General features: G+C 35.8%; 1 protein-coding gene and 1 non-coding gene across 5 annotated transcripts in view; both read right to left on the bottom strand.

Annotated features, from left to right (window-relative positions):
• The window catches only part of Abhd3 (abhydrolase domain containing 3, phospholipase), a 68,788-nt gene that overhangs the window by 11,594 nt on the left and 36,496 nt on the right, over positions 1-20,698 (bottom strand). Inside the window, exons 5-9 of one of the 4 annotated variants that reach the window (XM_076836514.1) lie at positions 18,022-18,134; positions 12,999-13,172; positions 11,260-11,308; positions 11,016-11,181; positions 7,351-8,205 (exon numbers count right to left, since the gene is read on the bottom strand). In XM_076836514.1, coding sequence (XP_076692629.1) covers positions 8,027-8,205; positions 11,016-11,181; positions 11,260-11,308; positions 12,999-13,172; positions 18,022-18,134 — 681 coding nt within the window. In that variant the 3' untranslated portion in view covers positions 7,351-8,026. Of the gene's footprint in view, positions 1-7,350; positions 8,206-11,015; positions 11,182-11,259; positions 11,309-12,998; positions 13,173-18,021; positions 18,135-20,698 lie in introns of those variants that run through there. The other 3 variants (XM_076836516.1, XM_076836517.1, XM_076836515.1) reach the window with 3 other exon arrangements.
• Positions 14,816-15,006, bottom strand: LOC143383038 (U2 spliceosomal RNA). Its single transcript, XR_013089088.1, has one exon. It is a non-coding gene; the product is annotated as a U2 spliceosomal RNA (small nuclear RNA).

Genomic DNA, 20,698 nt, shown 5'->3' with positions numbered 1-20,698 from the left:
TAAGTGCTAATGAAAACCATGATGATAGAGAGCCAGGAGAATATAGCATTTTTACACTGTACATATCAATAGTGCCAAATGGTGCTTGTTGACTAGTTTTTGTCTTTCTGCTTAGTCCAAAATTAGAAATGTGAAGATATATATGATAGCTCATTCTGAATCGTGTTTCTCAAAGTATCTCTTTGGCCATACTGAAATACTTTTGTATGGGTTAGGAGAAATAAACTACATCCAATGTTTAGGAAGTTAAGTGCTATGCATACCTCACTTTGACTTTGGAAAAATAGAGAAAAAATATGAAAGGCTTGTCTGGCCCTTAGGTAAAGCAGATAAGTGGAATATTGAAATTTTATGGATACCAACTGATAGGTTGATAGTTGAAAACAGAGAATAATACCCTTCTGTAATCATCCAAATCTGTTAATAATTGCTAGCGTGTCAAAAACAGAAAATAATACCCTTCTGTGATCATCCAAATCTGTTAATATACTGCTAGCGTGTCAACTGATAAACCAACTGATACTGACTCCTTGATAATATGATCAACAAAGTAGTTATAGGATATGATTGCTGTACTGCTTATGAGATTTGGGTATCAGTGTTTAACTCACAGTGGGCTGGGATAGAATAACTCTGTAGAAGGCACAAATATACAAATTGTCTAGTAATACATTAATACCAATTAATAAATTAATACCATGATCTTAACTGACAGTGAAAAAAAGTCTTCCTTATTTGATCTATATGATTCTTTCCTTTAAAAATTTCACTTTAAAGTATTTTTCTTTTTTAATTTTATTGATGATCTTTCTTTAAAAAAGATACCTAGGCAAGGTACAGTGGTGCATGCCTTTTTTTTTAATATTTAGTTTTTAGGTGTAGTTGGACACAATGCCTTTATTTTATTTACTTATTTTTTGTATGTGGTGCTGAGGATTGTACCCAGGGCCTCACACATGCTAGGCGAGCGCTCTACCACTGAGCCTCAGCCCCAGCCCTGATGCATACCTTTAATTTCAATGGTTTGGGAGGCTGAGACAGGAGGATTGCAAATTTGAGACCACTATGGACAACAAATTGGCCAGACAGTTTCAAAATTAAAAGGACTGGAGATATAGCTTTCAGTGGTAGAGTGCCCATGGGTTTTGCAAAAATAAAAATAAGCAGCCGGGCACAGTAGCGCATGCCTGTAATCCCAGAGGCTGAGGCAGGAGGTAAGTTCAAAGCCAGCCTCAGCAAATGTGAGGCACTAAGCAACTCAGTGAGACCCTGTCTCTATATAAAATACAAAATAGGACTGGGGATGTGGCTCGGTGGTCAAATGCCCCTGAGTTAAATCCCCAGTACCAAAGGAAAAAAGAAAAAAAAGGGTTGAGATGTAGTTCAGCAGAAGAGGACGACTGGGTTTACTCCCCAGTACCACAATAAATAAAATACTCAGAGAGGTAAATTGTTCTTGTCAAATCCTTGCCTTTCCTTACTTTTTTTTTTTTTTAGTATAACAGTTTTCAAGGTAATTTCTATATTTAGATGATTAAAGGAGAGAGCCAGAGAAAGTATCTCCAAGGGGCAATATTGGGAACAGGGACAAATAGCACAATTGAGCATTTACATCTTTATAACATGCATGACAAAAGCAGAAAACATTGTTCTGTTTTCAGCACAAGGCACATGAATACAGAAATATTACTCTCTTTACTTCAAAATAGAACTTAAAAGCAAAATAATAAAAACAAATTATATACCACAATTTTTACTGCATTGAGTATTTATCAATGCTGATACCACTATGCTATTGTAAGAAAAGGAACATTAGCTTTTATTCTGTATTTTTGCTTTTTCTTAGAAAAGGATTGGGCCAACATACTTGTCTTTTAAGTGAGAACTGGAGCTTAAATAGCACATTTCCTAGGTATTCTTTATCACCTGACCTTGCAAATTGTCCTCATCGACTCTAAATTAAGTTCTAAAAAACCGGGTGCTTACCTTGTGACCAGTGCTATATTAGGTTCAGAGTAACTGTGAGATTTTTTAAATTACCATTTTGACACTGAAGTCTACAGGGAAAACAGACTGCTTTAACAGATGTCCTGTTCCAGAGAGAGGCTGCAAAAATGCCCTCCTCCTTTCTGCACTGCTAACTTGAAGTCCTACCTAGGGTTCTATCTAAGGGCCCAAGTTTCAAGTATCTTTAAGTATTAAGTACAATATTATTAAAAATAACAAACATTTACTAAGAACCTAATATGCACCAAATATTATGTTGGCCCTAGGGAATAAATGGAGAGTAAGACATGTTTCTGGTCCTCATGATAGCTTAGTATCTGCTATGAAGATTGACATTACAAGCTGGATATGGTGGTGCATGGCTGTAATTCCAGCAACTTGGGAGGCTGAGGCAGGAGGATCACAAGTTTGAGGCCAGCCCTAGCAATTTAGCAATGCCTTGGCTCCAAATAAAAACTGAAAAACCAAAACACAGATGGAGATGTAGTTGAGAGGTATAACATCTCTGGGTTAACCGCCCACTACAGGAAAAAAAAAAAAAAAGCTATTATGACTAAATGTGACAACTCCCATAGGCAATAGTGATTAACTTCTAGGAGTTTCTAGAATTCCAGTGTGTGTTTGTTTTTGTTGTTGTTTTTAGTTGAATTCCAGTGTTTTTCAAACTGCAACCCATTGGTGGGTCTCAAAAGTATATTTTAAAACAAGTGCAGAGGTGTAGGTCTATAATTCCAGGGTCACAAGAGGCTAAGGCAGGAGGATTTAAAGTTTGAGACCAGCCTGGGTAATTTAGCAAGACCTTGTCTCAAAACAAAAAATAAAGAGTTGGGGATGGAGCTCAGTGGTAGAGTTCATTCCTCAGTACCAAAATCAATCAATCAATAAATTTTAGAGTAATTTTTTATAGTTATTTTTTATAGTATGTCTTTATATGTTTCATTTTTAGATGGTACTAAGGATCGAACTCAGTGCTTCACACATGCTAGGGAAGCACCCTGCCACTGAGATATAGCCCCAGCCCTAGAGTAATTTTTTTTTAAAGTAATGTTTTTCATGTAAAAAAGTAGAGAGAATAATGTAATAGGTCCTATTTAACCATTCCCCAGATTTGAAAATTAACAAAATTTTGCATTTTTTCACTTTCATTTGGTAAATGAAAATAGGACAGATAATAGACCAGACTTGTATAGGATGGGCTAGAAAACAGAGTATATTGCACAGTGAATGTTACATATTGTGAAAGTTAAGTATTGTCCTATAAAGTATGTGTCTTATATTTACTAAGTTCAAGGTATTAAGAAAGTTGGGGGTGGGAGGAATAAAGAAAGAAAGGGAAAAGAGGGAGGAGAGTAAAGAAAAAAAAAAAGGGAAAACATTGTATCTATTTGAACCCCTAGTATCCAGTATGATGTTCTATATAGAGAAGACATGGATAAATATTTGATAATGACAATAAACAATGGAGCCAGGAGCCGTGGCCCACGCCTGTAATCTCAGTGACTCATGAGGCTGAGACAGGAGGATGGCAAGTTCAAAGCCAACCTCAGCAAAAGTGAGGTGCTAAGCAACTGAAACTCTGTCTCTAAATAAAATACGAAATAGGGCTGGGGATATGGCTCAATGGTCAAATGCCCCTGAGTTCAATCCCTGGTACCCCAAAATAAAATAAATAAATAACCAATGGAAACATGAGAGAAAAACTAGAAAAATATTCTAGGATATACTTACAATAAAGTTTTCAAAATAGGATAGCTGGCTCACAGGTTACATTTACATACTTAGCCACTATTACTCAGCTAATTTTGAATACACTGTTCTATGCAATATACTAATTGGGATGCAAAAATAATTAACACATAACCTTTCTTTCTCAGAGCTTGTTATGTGAAGAGACAGCTGGGGGGAAATAATTTGTCTTCTAGGTTAAAAAATCAATATTTAAAAATGTTCATCTATTATAACTAACATAACCTGTTATAAACAAAACCATATGTATGTGTACTTTTATTTTTGTTTTACACAAATGGGTTCATATGCATATGAATTTGATTTTTTAAAATTAAATATTATGAAATAGTCTCATAAATCAGTATTTTTAAGGGCTACCTTATGTGAATGTGTTATAGTTTATCCACCTGCTACGTGCCAGAAACTATATGATATAAAGTTTATAAAGATATATGAATTATAATCTCTTCCCTCAGGTAGATTACAGTCATAGGGAAAAGATGGGAGATTACAAATATCTCAATTAATAATAATATTAATCACGAGGATGGGTATCTTATTTGTGTGGAAACATACCTAAATGAGTACATAATAATGGTAATGACTAACTTAGGACAGTTGGGTAGAATTATAGCAGACTCTAGTTTTCTACCTTAATAATTACTGCTAAAAACTATTCTCTCATTCAATCTTCACAATTCTTCTAGAAATTCTATAGTAAGGTGATAAAGCTGACTATAGTGGTGCTGGGAAAACTGGATATCCAAATGCGGAAGAGTGAAATTAGATCCCTATTTTCACCCTGCACGAAGGTCAAATCAAAATGGATTAAAGATTTAGGAGTTGGCCAGGTGTGGTAACGCATGCCTGTAATCCCAGTGGCTCTGGAGACTGAAGCAGGAGATTGCAAGTTCAAAGCCAGTTGCAGCAAAAGCAAGGCGCTAAGCAACTCAGTGAGACCCTGTCTCTAAATAAAATACAAAATAGGGCTGGGGATTTGGCTCAGTGGTGAGTGTCCCTGAGATCAATACCCAGTACCCTTCCCCCCAAAAAGACTTAGGAATTAGACCAGAAACCAATAACTATTAGAAGAAAACATAGGGCCAACACTCCACTCACTATACAGGTATAGGCACTGACTTTGTCAACAAGACCCCTGAAACTCAAGAAATAAAACCAAGAATCAATAAATGGGAAGCCAAAGTAAAAATCTTCTTCCCATGAAATGAAGCGATTGAGAGAGTGAAGAGAGAGCCTACAGATTGGGGAAAAAATCTCTGCCAGTCACTCCTCTGACAGAGGATTAACATCCAAACTACATCAAAAACTCAAAAGACTTCATGCCAAAAAAAGAAAAATAAATTACCCAGTTAATAAATAGGCCAAAGAACTAGGTAGAAACTTCTCAACAGAGGAAACACAAGTGGCCAACAAATATATTAAAAAACGCTCAACATCTTCCAGATGCAGTGGTGCATGCCTGTAATTCCAGCAGCTGGGGAGGCTGAGGCAGGAGGATCACAAGTTCAAAGCTGGCCTCAGCAACTTAAGGAGGACCTAAGCAACTTAGTGAGACACTGTCTCAAAATAAAAAAAAATAAAAAAATAAAATGGTCTGGGGATGTGGCTCAATGGCTAAGCACCCCTGGGTTCAATCCCTCTTGCCAAATAAATAAGTAAAGGTAGGAAAGGAAGATCAACAGAGGGAATAGAGAGAACTATGGAGGAAGGAGGAAAGGGAAAGGGGAGGAGGCAAATGGGTATTGAAATCAAATTATGTTAAAATTAACCCTAATACTATGTATAATTGGAATTCTCTAAAACATTTTTTAAGAAGTTTTAAAAGCCAGGCATGGTAGTCCACTCCTGTGATCCCAGCTACTCCAGAGCTCAAGTAATCCTCCTGCCGCGACCACCTGAGTAGCTGGGATTATAGGTGTATGTCACCATCCACATCTTAAAATCTTTAAATTAGCTAGCTATATGCACAAAGCACTATATAAATGCTTTGGGGCATAAAATATGTGAGACTCCATCCTCCAAAGGCTCCCAATTAAGCATTCTCATTTAGGTACAATTTGGACACATATATATCATTCCTAAATATACTGGGCAGGACTCTTGAGTTGTGAGTGAAAGCAGATCAACTCAAAACTAGAGTGAAAGGAGGATTTTTTTTTTTTTTTAGAAAAAGGAAAAAAAAAAGTTTTATTGTTTTGCTAGAAAAGGAGAAGAACAGGGGACTCCTGTCCCAGAGGGTGAGATTCTGCCCTTGTAGGGGAAAAAGAAGGAATTTAATAGCTCCTATAACAAGGAAGACCCAGGCTTTTTTGAACTGACTAGAAAGAGAGGTTCAAATAAAGGTTTTAGGACTCTTGCTTCTTTCCTTTCACTCCTAGAAACCATGTATCCATGGTCTGGAGGGTTTGTAATCCCAGAAAAAGAATGTTCCTCATGATTTTCTTCCCAAAAGTCTAGAAGACAACTCTGAAAGCAGGATCTGCCCTACCTGATCCATACAGACTGAATGTAACCGAGTGACTGAATCATAATATATACTGAACAGACAAGAAAAGCACTGGATTATCAACACTACCTTCTTAGGAACAGTATCGAGGGAATCTACAAATACATTATCAGGACTCTAATTTTTTGGTAAATAATTTTGTACTCACACACATATATTTAGTACATGGTTATCTTAAGGCAATACCTGGAGCAAAATTATATGTATTTTATAAACAGGTTGAAATTAAAAAAGTAAAAAAGGAGGGAAGGGATGTTGAATGGTGTGGGAGATGTTACTATTCACTGGCTAGCCCAACAACCACTGCCAATCCCTTCTTCCTTTCCTGCTTCTACTATAGTTGGAAAAGTTTCATACTTGCATTCCTAGTCTCCTACTTAATCTGGGTGGACATGCGACACAGTTCTAATGTATGTAAGTACCAGACTTCTGGGAAAGCTTTCACTTTCCTAAAAGGGCAGGTAGATGTGTTAGGCTCCATTCCTTCCCTTTTTTCCTTCTCTAAACACAAGTGTGATGTCTAGAGCTGCTGCAGCTATACTGCATCTAGGAGGTAACTAGCCATCCTGCTAAGGATGGGTGGTAACAGAGCTTGAGTTTCTGATGACATTGGTAAGTCCCTGCACCAGCCTTGTTGTGCCAACCAGGAGACTTCTTGTTATATCTTTTTTTTTTTTTTTCGGTACCAGGGATTGAACTAAGGGGCAGTCAATCACTGAGCCACACCCCCAGTGCCCTATTTTGTATTTTTAGAGACAGGGTTCTTGTTATATCTTAATGGCAAGATAATTAAATATATTTATGTGCTGGGGACCAAACCTAGGGACTTGTGCATGCTGAGCACACATTATACCACTGAGCCACATGTCCCATCCCCTATTAAATATTATTATTCCTTAAGGCCCTGTTGGGTTTCCTATAGCTCAAAGTATTCTTAATTGCTATAAATGGGGTGAGACCAATATTCTGGAAATAGTGAAGCAAAACAGCTTTAATGTTCTTACTAATGCATTCATGAAGTTATCATAAACGACTTTTTAGGAATTACTTTCTGGGCCCTTTTTATTAAAAAACTCACAGAGAAACAATTTAAAATGATAGAATTTATTTTAATATGATATATATGTATGCACATATACTATTTTAAAAATAAGCATGTAAATTATAATCATTATAAAACAAATCAGTGCTAATTTAATGTTATCAGAGTAAAAGACATGTACAGAAGTCAGTCTAACATTGTTGCACTTGCCTTTTAAAGTAAAAATACATAAAAGATTTAGCGCATTATATTTTATTTCAGTTTTCATGTTATCATCATTAAAGTATAAATACCCTTAGGAATGTGCCAACTTATAACTTACATTCAAATAACCAAAATCTCTTAACAGTTATTAAAGTACCATTAAATCACCTAAAATAAGTAATCTAAAAAATACTAGCCTAAATTAAAACCCTGAGGAATTAAAATCTTTTTACACAATAGTTTTGGTTAAGTGCAATTCCATGTAGGTAAGGACTACTTTATTTAAGGGCATACTTGGTAAGGCATAGTAAAAATAAAATCTACATAAGTAATAATCTAAACTATATTTAATTTCTTGCTACAAAGTTGTTTTGTTTTCCTAAAAAGTAGTTTTTGCATGTCATTCTGGACCTCTTCACCCATCTGCTGGCTTATTTGCTTTATATACAGTAGTTAAAATTTGTGCACAAAGCTGAGTTGCCTTTACAATGGTGTTCAGACATAATGCACACAAAGAGCTACATGTTAGAGAGTTCATGTCCATGCTCAACCATGGCCTGCACAAACTGCTTGAAGACTCGATCCATGTAAGTGCATTGCCTTGGCCAGATTCCCTCCAGAAAACCAATATGGCCTCCATAGGAAGTAAGGACCAAAGCAACATTAGGGTTTTGCTTAGCAGTTTCTATTGGAATAGCTTGAAGAAAGAACAAGGGTGGCAGTATGAGAGAGGAAGGAGAGAGAGAGAGAAAGAATCATTACTGTTTTTTGTTAGGAAAAGTATATCTATACCTTTATAACTTCTCATCAATATAAAGTAAAATGCCATCTAAAAAAATATTTGCAAGAGTATGGCTAAATGGAATGAGTCTAATTATATCAAGCATCTACATTCTTATAATACTTCATGTTTACAGTCATATACTGAACCATCATTTTTGGAAAAAAAAAATCAACCTAAGATTTAATAATAACACAAAAGTATAGGCTGAATCTTGTTTTGAGAAATTGAAAATAATCTTAGCATTTTTGTGAGAGCTATGAATTCATTTGTATGACTTTAGATAACTTTATATGAAGTTAGATTCCCGAGGCCACTGGTGGTTGTAAGGAAATATTCAAAATTTTAAATATAATGTATGTAATAAAAACACAGATAGTCCCCCCCACAAAAAAAAAAGAGAGAAAAAAATTTTATCAAATGGTAACAGTATTTATCTCTGGGTACTGAAATATCTGAAACATCAGTGATTATTTTTAATTTTTCTTCTTTCTCTGAATTTGTATTTATCGTCAAGAAAAATAAAAACTTTATTTTGAAAATATAGTTGAATATATATTAAAAATTAGAACAAATAAAAATAAACAAAAATTGATATATTAAATATAATTCACCACTAATGACAGACTTTACATGTGTTATATAATATCAAGTGAACACAAAATTTAAGGATATGAATTACAGTTTACTTATTTTTCTCCCATGCTCAGAATTCACACAAAGAATTTTTTTTTTTTTTTTTTCGGTCCTGTGGACTGAACTCAGGGCCTGTGAATGCTAAGCATGTATTCTACCATTGAGCTACAACCCCAGCCATACTCAGAAATTTCTAACACTGACTGTTACAGTCATATCAGAAAAACAAAAGGCTGTGCCACATTTGAATCATGTGAAAGATGCTGGCTGCCTGTTCTCTCAGACTGCAGACAATTGTCTCCTATTTCAACGTGGCAAGACTATTTTAAGAGCTTGGGAAAGAATTGGAAATGAGTTTAAACTTCACCCTGTGGGTCAAGTTAAATGTTGGGAAATTTTTGTGGCTGTAGGGCCAATGAAATATGCAAATGGATGAAGAAACACTAGACTTACTTAATCTAACAAAAATAGGCTAAACAATTACTATGTAAGTCAAGTAATATTAAAGTTGAGAGTTTCCGTTTCTGATTTGTGGTCAAAGGCCAAACGTTTTAGCTATCTAAAACTACCTGTGCTTAAATGGGATCTTGTAAAGAAATAATGGGGGACTGGGGTGGTAGCACAGTGGTAGAGTGCTTGCCTAGCATGTGTGAGGCACTGGGTTCGAAGCTCAGCAGCACCATGTATAAATAAATAAATAAAATAAATAAAGGTCCATAAAAAAAGAAATAATAATGGGTAGTTTATAAAAATATACATATATATTTGGGATTTTCTGAATCTTTTACAATATATAATGCTTAGAGTAGGAATAAATGTGTATTTTTCTTATTTTCTTTCCTTTTTTTTTTTTTTTGTGTGTGTGTGTGGTGCTGAGGATTGAACCTAGGACCTCATGCATGCCAGGGCTTTACTACTGAGCTACATCCCTAGTCCATAATAATTGCTTTTAATGGAGTACTTGGGGAAAGTGTTTTTTAAAGTAATTAGGGGGGGAAGTAAGGAGAGGAGACTTCACAAAATACTTTGTCAAATTTTATCAGGATAAAATCAGAAGTCAAACGTATTGATCCTTGAGCTAATATAATTACTTCTTTTTATTTTAAAAAATTTTTTAGTTGCAGATGGACATAATACCTTTATTTTATTTAATTACTTTTATGTGGTGCTGAGGATGGAACCTAGTACCTCATACATGCTAGGCAAGCACTCCGTCACTGAGCTACAACCCCATCCCTAATAATCATTACTTCTAATCATACTGCTTCAATAGGCAAACACATGCACAGGTATTCACATTTTTAAATTTCGTATTTCCTGAATTAAGATAGCAGGAAAGTTGAGTCTGGAATAATTTTCTTTTCTGCTGTATCTAAGGGAGAAATTAAAACTGTTTTCACTTCAAATATGACCTTTTAGCCCAAATTTGCTCTCATCATTGAGATAGTCAAGGTCACTATGTTTCTTAAGTGTCAAGTTCTCTTCCAGGTTAAAAGGGGAAAAAACCTTCAAATTTTTTTATACAGGGACATCAGGAACAAAAGGCAAGTCATGACAATGTTTTCCTGAGGCAAAGATATTGTAACATAACCTTTTCAAAGAACAGTGTATTTGATAAGAAGGAAAGGTTATAAAACTGAGAACAAGAAAATACTGAGTCCTAATTTGTTCTGAGATGCTCTAGAGTCCCTGGACTAGATAATGAACTCTGAAAACATTTAAGACATGATTTGAGACATTTAGATACTAACTTGTGAGTATTTAGTTATTTTTTTTTAATCACAGTGGAAAACATAATTATGAGTGATATTTTATTTATTAATTTTTTCCTCTGGCACTAGGGATTGAACAGAGAAGTGCTCTACTACTGAGCCACATCCCCAGCCCTTTTATTTTTTTATTTTGAGACAGGTTCTCACTAAGTTGCTGAGGCTGGCCTCAAACTTTTGATCCTCCTGCCTCAACTTCCCTAGTCAATGGGATTATAGATATGTGCAACTGTGCCAGGGTTATTACATTTTTTTTAAAAAACAGAACAATATTTAAAAAGTTAATTCATGAAAAAATAGATACAAAAATGCTAATTTTACCATGACTTGGCGAGAAAACATCATCCACAGAATTCAGGCACAATACTGGAATTCCTACTGAATTCAATCTACGATTTGGGCTGGCATCAGTATAATAATCATCAATTGTTCGGTATCCAAACATGACAGAAGTGAATCGCTTATCAAACTCTCTGATAGATTTAGCCTGAGAAACAAAAACAAATTTTATATTCTCTTGTAGTTAAAAGAGTAAATAAAGTACTACATAAAGTTTATCTCCTACCTTCATGACATGATCCATATCAATTTGTTTTACAAACATATGGCGGTGCCTGGAACAAAAGAATTTCAGAACTATAATTAAGATCATTTCTACCTCAATCACACTTAAAATACATAATAACAAATAACTAGATAGCCTAGAACAGGGCACAAAGTTGGCACTCAAAAAACATTTGTTTAATTAGATACAGTAAAAGTAATACATTGATGTTTGTTCTGAAGGTAATTTTTTTTGCAGGGTTGGGGGTTCTAGAAATTGAACGCAGGATCTTGTAAACTGGTTGTACAAGAAAAGTGACCAATATTTTAAAAAAATTAGTATGCAAGCTGGGCGTGGTATCAAACATCCATAATCCCAGCTACTTGGGAGGCTGAGGCAGGAAGATAACAAGTTCAAGGCCAGCTTCAGCAATTTAGCAGGACCTTGTCTCAAAAAGGGGTGGTACAGGGGGTTGGAGGCATAGCTCAGTGGTAGGGCACCCCTTGTATTCAATCCCCCCTCAAAAAAAAACCAAAAAACAAAAACAAACAAAAAAAAAAACCTACCATAAAGGAATAAACAGAAACAGCTGCAGGTGGTTCTTCTTCTTCTTCTTTTTTTTTTTTTTTTTAAATATCTGGATTGAACTCAGGGGCACTTAACTACTGAGCCACATCTCCAGCCCTTGTTTGTATTTAATTTGAGACAGGGTCTTGCTGAGTTGCTTAGGGCCTCGCTAAGTTGCTGAGGCTGGCTTTGAATTCTCAATCCTCCTGCCTCAGCCTTTCCAGCCACTATGATCACAGGTGTGCATCACCACACCTGGCATCTGTATGTTCTTTATCATGCCAATTTAACTGTTAGAAGATACACAAAGAATTCCAGAAAAATTAATGCAGCAAAGACAGTATTTTGTTAGTGTAATAACTGCAAGCTAAGATTATGCACAAGAATTGCATTCTCTTATTTCTAAAACATACTATGCTTGTAAGCACATGCTTAAGGAGTTGTATTATTTAACACTGAAAGTACCAAGTGCTTACTACCTGGGAAAGAATTAGGTACTGACAAAATTAGCAAAAAAACTAAAATCTAGGGAACTAGCCCATAATCATAATTTTGCTTTAACATATTCCAAAATGTTTTAGTTTTTTAGAATAATTTTTTTTTGGTAGTGGACATTGAAGCCAGGAGTGCTTTACCACTGAGCTGCATCCACAATACTTTTGTTTTGTTTTGTTTTTTCAGACCGTGTCTTGCTAACTTGCTGAGGCTGCCTTGAACTTGTAATCCTCCCTCCTGCCTCAGCCTCCAGAGTTGCTGGAATTACAAGTGTGTACCACCACACCTGGACGTTTGTTAGAAATAATTTCACAGTGATTTAGAGCAGTGATCCTCAAAGAAAACATTATGACTTTTTTAAAAATATTTTTTTAGTTGTTGGTAGACCTTTATTTTATTTATTTATTTATATGCAGTGCTGAGAATTGAACCCAGGGCCTCACACATGCCAGGCAAGCGCTCTACCACTGAGCCACAACCCCAGCCCCAACATTATGATTTTTATCTATAAGTTTAGCTTATGCTTATAGTTTTTTTTATTTTTGCATACATTCACAACTTAGAAAATATTCTGGTACATAGTAAAGTCATATATAAACAAATATACATATATTGACAGTGTTATGCCTTAAATGTTTTTACTGTTGGGTCATGTGATCTAAAAAGTTTGGAGACAAAGAATTTTAAAGATGACTTACTTATTAACTGAAGACTGGAGGCAGGTTGTCAAATAGTAATTAAAAAGCAGCCAGTTCAGTGGTTTCTCCAATGACTCTGAGCAAGCAAAAGTATTCCAACCAACTGAAAAAGTGGCAGCTGCCATCAAAGGAGTTTTGGGCCCAATTTTCCCCAGGTAATTTAGAAGCAGCATTCTAAAATGAGGAGATACAGGAAACTTGGTGACAAATTTTTATATCTGTCAAAATGCCTAATTTCTTTTTTTAAAACTTTTTTTTTTTTTAGTTGTAGATGGGTACAATACCTTTATTTATTCATTTATCTTTATGTGGTGCTGAGGATCTAACCCAGTGCCTCACACATGCTAGGCAAGCACTCTAACCCTGAGCTACAACCCCAGCCCAAGATATATCATTTCTAAGTGTCGATGTCATACTAATTATAGAGGAGAAAAATATAAACCAGTGTTTACATAAGCAAATATCTCTGTTATTTCTTCACTTCATACACATATGTGTAATACAGTTAAATATACTGTGGATGGGACACATACAGTTATTTCTGTACCTGTTTCCTTCTATGAAGTAAAGCATGAGAATGCAACAGAAATCCATGCAGGGAGTCAATCTCAAATGTGACTGCACATTGGAATCACCTGGGGAGTTTGTAAAACTACCACTGATGTCCAGGTGGTACCCCAGAGATTGTAAATTGGTCTGGGTAGCCATCCTAGTTGCTGAGACACCCGTGTCCCCTACAGCAAGGCTCTGGAGGATTCTCCAGTCTGGAGTTAGACTTTCTGAGTTGTGGCAGAGCAACAGGCCCCTAAAGTAACTTATTTTCTCTTCCTATGCCTTCCTGCTATTTGTGCTTATCTCCAGTCCCATGTTTTCCTTTTATTTGATCAGTTTTCTTAATTCTATACTGGTAAGAAGGACAAGAACTGAATTTAATCTAATAATCTCAAAAATCTAATCTTAACACTGTCAACTAATTTCTCTATTTTCTGTACTTAATATTTATTTATTAATTATTTTTCAATTGCTCAGGTTATAAAACAGGAAAAATAAGGAGAAATATTCTTCTTCACTCTTTTCCCCATACCCCAACCAAAGAATGACTTTCAGGGCGAATGTGATGAAATTTTAGAAGGAAAGTGGACATGTTGCTTTAGAAAATTAATTTAATATTTAATATTTAAAATTTAATATTCTCTATTAGCTGGATATAGCACTGTGGTTCACTAAGCCATATAAAGGGTCGTGCTTCCATTCCTGAAAAGGGATTTTTCTAGGGTTCTAGTTTTGGTGGTCCTACTTGTTAGGCTGAAGGTCAGATATTGCTAGGAGGCGTTAAATGTATAAATTGCAAGGACTGGAAGAGAGTAGAAAGACCTAGGAAGAGACATGACCAAACATGTTCAGGTAATCCGTGGTTTTACTCGGGAGCAAAATAATGCCAAGATGTTACCCCCCAAAAGGTTCTTTTACTTTGACAGAAACTAAACAAACAACCATTTACTTACCCCATTACCAAAAGGAAAAAAAAAAACTACAAGGAAGAAAAAAGAGAGTGAGATGGAGAAAGAATCCATGGATTAAGAGACTTAAGAGACATACCAATCCCAAGATGTGGGTGAACCTTATCTGACTCCTGTATCAAATAAGCTATAAAATCAAATAAATAAACAGACATTGGGAAAATATGAACAATGACTGAGTATTTGATAATACATTAATTTTGTTCAGGTAGGATAAGATAAATTTTTTTTTTAAAGAGAGAATCTGCTTTTTAGAGACAACATCAGAAATATTTATGTATTTACTTTTTAAAAATGTTTTTGTGCACCATTCTTGGAGATACTGTAATATCAGGTTAATGCATGGGTCAGACCGAGCAAGCCCCTATTCCATCTCCCTGCTCCAAAAATCCATTTACTGTATCATTCTTGGATAGAGGATGTATGAGATAGTAAACTGATGAGAACATATACTACACTTGATCTTAGATAAGGGGCCAAGAAATTATCCAAGTAAAATATTTATTTCTTAATTTTTGTGGTGCTGGGTATTGAACCCAGGGCCTCCTTCCTGCATACTAAGCAGACACCCTGCCACTGAGCTATATCCCTAGACGCGACTGAAATATGAATAAATGATGTCTGAGATATAGTTAACAATTATGAGACTCGGGAAGGAGAATATACTGATGAAACAGGATTGTCTGTGAGCTGATAATTAATTGAAGCTGGGTGATGAGTTTATGGGGTGTATTTTTATCTTCTGTATATATTTGGAATGGCTATACATTTTTAAAGCGTATTTACCATCTCAATGGGAGACTAGAATCTGGGTCTAAAGTAGCAAGGGGTCCCTGACTTGACTCAGCTGTAGCTCAAAGCCTACATCTGGCCCCAGGCATCACAGGCTTGGGGATTACCGAGTCCATGGGGGCACTGGGCCTAAGAATCTTCTTCAGACTATGCTTTTATCAGCTGCATCTCCAAAAGAAAAATGTGTCAAGCTTTAAAACACATCCCCAAGTGTTGTAAGGCCAGTTGGGACTGTGTCACAGTGCTAGGCAACTAGAAAGGATGCTTCTTTCAAATAATTTACAAGACATTAATATTCAACCAGCTGTAAAGGCTAATGGTCAAGTTCTGCCTTCAAGCACTGAGGCTTCAGTGTGGCATGAATAGGCATTTCCCAGGAGCTTCTGAATAAAGAATGTGGGCCTGTTTATATAAGGTCTGGCCTTAAAAAAAAAAAAAAAGAAAGAAAAAGAAAGAAAGTCAAGAATGTATGATTAAGGGGGAAAAGTTCAGCTCTCACCCTGTCTTTTAGGCTTCACATTATGTGGGGGGAAGGAAAGAGAAACTAAATTCTGTCTGTTAAGGAAAATTAAGAAATTCTGCCTTTTTTTCTGCATTGATTCAGATTTCTTCCTTTAGTAGGTCAGGGCAGACCTTCCATGCTAATGTAACAGATGTATTCTTGCCTTCTTAGTTTTATGTTTATCAGAATCTAAAAGGCTCTGGTTAAAGCCTATTTTTCAAAGTCTGTCATTAATAAAGGCTACATACTCCTGAGATGTTGTGAAAACTGAAATGACAGATAAATCAATTACAAAATGAAGAAAAAGCATTTTTTTTTTTAAAATTTCAAGTGTTAACTGATTTAAAAAAGTACCTTTGGGGCTGGAGGAGTATAGCTTAGCGGTAGAATGCTTGCCTAGCATGCATGAGGCCCTGATCCCCAGCATTAGAAGGTAGTTTTGGGGCAATAATGTAGGGAATCTGAAACAATAAAAAGCTAGATAATAAAATTTTGAATTTCCTTAAGCTCTCTCTCACTGGAACAAAAATACATAAATAATTAGTAGAAATAAGAATAAATATTAAATATGGCAAATAAAAGTTCCAAATAAGCTCTAATGTAATGACAAATAGCACAAACCATTATAATAAAGCTGCAGCTGGAATTAGGGGATTAACAACAAAATTTCAGTTTCTAGGAGAACATTCCACATTAGGCCTATTTGCCCAGCAACAGAACAAAACAAAACAAAATGCGACCTATGAAAAAAATAATTTGGAAGGCCACTTGAGAATTTCTGTGACTGGAGTGATGCACATTGTGGAGATCAGGCTCTGCTGAGTTACTACACGGTGTACAGAACAGCAGTTTTCAGACTGTGCCTAAACCTTTGTTACTCCATTTTATAAAGCAGTAGTTTGTCACAGGCTACTCCATTTTGAGTTTAAGTGCTGAGGTGGAACAACACCACACTTTGTTTGTACAAATAAACCACCACCGTCTGCCTGGCACAATCATAAGACACAAACTGATAAATAAATGCTAATATGAATGACCACCTGTGAATGTATCAAATTGACTAGAAGCACAGGGATGCATGGGTGTATCGAACTCATACTGGAAAATCCAGGCCCACAACTTTGTCAAACACATAAACCACCAAGTGATGCAACCCCCTCACTTGAGACTCATAAAAAGAGGAGCACCCTGAGACTGGGCTCAGCAGAAACTTGACCCGATTGCTGGTCACTCAATATGGGCCTTGCCCAGGAAAATCACCACAGCCTTCCACCTCTGAATCTCTGTCCCCAGGCTTTAGCAGAATGCATTTTCTCCTGCCCTCGATGACCATGCAAGCCCCACTCCAAGCCAAGCTCTCAAGCCGACACACCACACTGACAATGTGAAACTACTGATGTCCAAAGCTTGGCCTAGAATAAATTCCTGTGCTTTGACAGTTCTGTGCTCTGAACTGTCAGTTCTTTGGCTGATTCAGTAATCTTATCTGATCACCTACAGTGATTCTTTGCATTCATATCAGCTCTCTGCTTTTCCTCTCAATTCAGCCTTCTGAACCCCTGTGACTGCCCTAACTCTTTCTTAGCCTTTCCGAAACATAAATATATATATATACATATATATATGTATATATATATATATATATCTGTGTAAAGTATGACTTGAGTATTACAGATATTAGGAATTAAGGTTGGAATAAAAGAACCTATGATTGTCCAGCTTATGTCTCCCAGGTAACGGACAAGTGTTTAGCAACACTGATAGAAGTGGTATAGCCTGTGAATTTATTGTTATTCCATAAATTATGACATTGTGGAAAGATACAAATGTGTTTGGTCTATGTTTATGATATAGCATGCTCACAGCAAATATCATGCTGCAGGTTCAGCTTCCCCAGTATTCAACGAGGATGCAGCCACAGCAATGGTGGGGAAGGCAGGGAGACCAGAAGGCCAATGGGGTAGCAATGTGATACAAATCAGCTTTGTGGGGTTCAGATTCACAAAAGCAGGACTGCCCTGAGAAAAGACTGGTACCCTTTGATCATAGAGACTAACAGGCAAGGAAAATATTAAACTTCACCCAAATTAATTCCTTCCTTCCTTCCTTCAAACACATGATATGATAAAAAACACTTATGTTAACACGTCTAGGAGGTAGCTAATAAGAACACTTCCCTCTTAGGTATTTTAGAAAGGGAAAACCTTACCCTCCCATTGAAACCCCAGCTGCCAGAAAAGGAGCAGAAGGGTACAGGCTGTGGACATGGTGAATAACTGTCTCCAAGTCTTCAGTGTTAGCACAACAGTAAGTCCTTGGCGTCTGCAAGCAGTGACAAGTAGAGCAAAAAAATTAAAATGTGAGGTTAATGATTTGTATAAAGCAGAAGTGTTAAAAAATGAGCAAGAAGTCATCAGTATGAAAAAAAAATCTTTGCACATTCTCTTAATAATAGTTTAACTTTTCATTTTCTATCTTGCAGTACATATATGTGCCATTTGGAGTGAATGTGAATTGGGTTGGTACTAACAAAAAGACTTTGGACATGCAAGAAGACTTGACGCAAATGGGACAAAACCATTACAAACACCTTCTGTTAAACACATACAATTTACTACACTCAAATGTGTCTCTACCTTAAGAAGAAGAGTCAATATAGGAAGAAAAAGTAGAATTATGATTTTTTTTTTTTTTTTTTGTGTGTGTGTGTGTATGTGGGGATGGTACTATGGATAGAACCCAGTGCTTTACCATTGAGCTCTCTCTCCAGACCTTTTTATTTTTTTAAATTTATTTATTTATTCTAATTTGTTATGCATGACATTAGAATGCATTTCAATTCATAGTACACATATGGAGCACAATTTTTCATGTCTCTGGTTGTACACAGGTAGAGTCACACCATTGGTGTCTTCATACATGTACTTAGGGGAATGATGTCCATCTCATTCCACCGTCTTTCCTACCCCACACTCCCTCCCTCCCCTCTGTCCTATCTAAAGTCAGACCTTTTTATTATTTTATTTTGAGACAGGGTCTAAGTGGCTGAGGCTGTCCTCACAATCCTCCTCCCTCAGCCTTGCTGGGGTTTACAGGTACATGAAACTGTATGGCAAGGGTAGAATTATTTTTTAGAGAAAAAAAAATTATATTGTCCCCAAAGCCAAAATAATTAGTTTTTAGAAAATGCACAAGTAAAAAGGCTTTCATTTTTTTAAAAAAAATTTTAGTTGTAGATGGACATAATACCTTTGTTTTGTTTATTTATTTTTTTTATGTGGTGCTAAGGATCAAACCCAGTGCCTCACACATGCTAGGCGAGTGCTCTACCACTGAGCCACAACCTCAGCCCCAATAAAAAGGCTTTCTAATAGTGCCAACAAGTACTAAATTGTGGCACTACTTTCTCCACCCTGAGTGTTATCTGCCAATGAGAGAGTGAAGTTTCTGGGACTGCCTTTCCTCCAGATAAGGCAATAATATACAGTCTGACTTACCAAGTAAATATTTTCTTTTATAACAGTATTTATACGTAGCCCCAACTGTGCTACACTGCAAAAGACACTTAAAAATGTTAAGCTATGTAAAGCTGATTATGCCTAATACATAATGCATCAAAACAAATGGTTTTCATGTGAAATTCTTCAATAAGGGCTTTGTTTATAGCACTAAAGCTTCACAGATGCTTCGCTTGAGGTCTGGGAGGAGGGAACAATCCTCTATATTGAATATGTGTGGGTATGTGAATAAAATATCTATATGAGAAAAATAACCTGAAATGTAATGACAAGATGAATCTGATAACATTATTCATTACTAATAAAACACTGAAATCAGTTATCCTCACCACTCCAACTTTAATATTCCTATAAGCCATAATCATACTAAGAAGATTATACATCACCTACTGTTCAACCACTAATGTGTACTTGGAGAAAATTATAATTTTCAGCAATCTATCCAATTAACCTCATCCCTGACACACTACCTATTACTTACTGCCATCTTTTCAATATGCAAATATGGAATGCTCCAAAAGACAAATATTAACCTAACTGTAACACTTACTGAATAATTAAATTTGTATCTACAAAAAAGTAAAGAAGATGCTATTATATCTATTTTAGAATGAGGAAACTGAATTAAGAAGTTAATGACTCCTGTAACTTATTTTTTCTTTTTGGGTACCAAGGGATCAAACTCAGGGGCACTTAACCACTGACACACATCTCCAGCCCTTTTTTATTTTATTTTTTAATTTTTAGACTGGGTCTCGTTAAGTCCTTAGGGCCTCACTAAGTTGCTAAAGTTGGCTTTGAACTTTCGATCTTCCTGCCTCAGCCTCCCAAACTGCTGGGATTATAGGTGTGAGACACTGTGCCCAGCACTTCTGTAACATTTTAACAGTAAGTGATTAAATTGAGATAGAAAAGAAAAAGAAAAAAAACAACAATCAAAAAAACAAAACAAAACAAACAAAAAAACCCTTTGTGATTAATTGAACTTGAGGGGTACAAATTCAGTAAAAAAAAAAAAAAAAAAAAAAAAAAAAACTAAAATAAAACAATACCTTCCACAATGTTCATTTGTAATGACTGCAGAATTTGTCATGATAATTTTAGGTGAAGGAATCATTCTTAGTATTTTTTTTTGTACATGTCTATTGACACTGAATAGCCTTAAAGTTTCTGAATTTTTTATGATCATATACAGGCTGTAAGTAAAGTATGTGTGTATGTCTGGGATTGTGTGCGCGCACACACACACACACACACACACAGAGTATAAGAAAAATAGACTATGGAAAATTGGGATCACAGAGTCTTAGTGCCAGAATGGACAACAGATGTCATCTGCTTCCCTATTTACATACAAGGAAAATCAGG

The sequence above is a fragment of the Callospermophilus lateralis genome, chromosome 17 (assembly GCF_048772815.1).
Source record: "Callospermophilus lateralis isolate mCalLat2 chromosome 17, mCalLat2.hap1, whole genome shotgun sequence".
Classification (NCBI taxonomy): domain Eukaryota; kingdom Metazoa; phylum Chordata; class Mammalia; order Rodentia; family Sciuridae; genus Callospermophilus; species Callospermophilus lateralis.
This window is presented reverse-complemented; position numbering and strand designations above follow the sequence as displayed.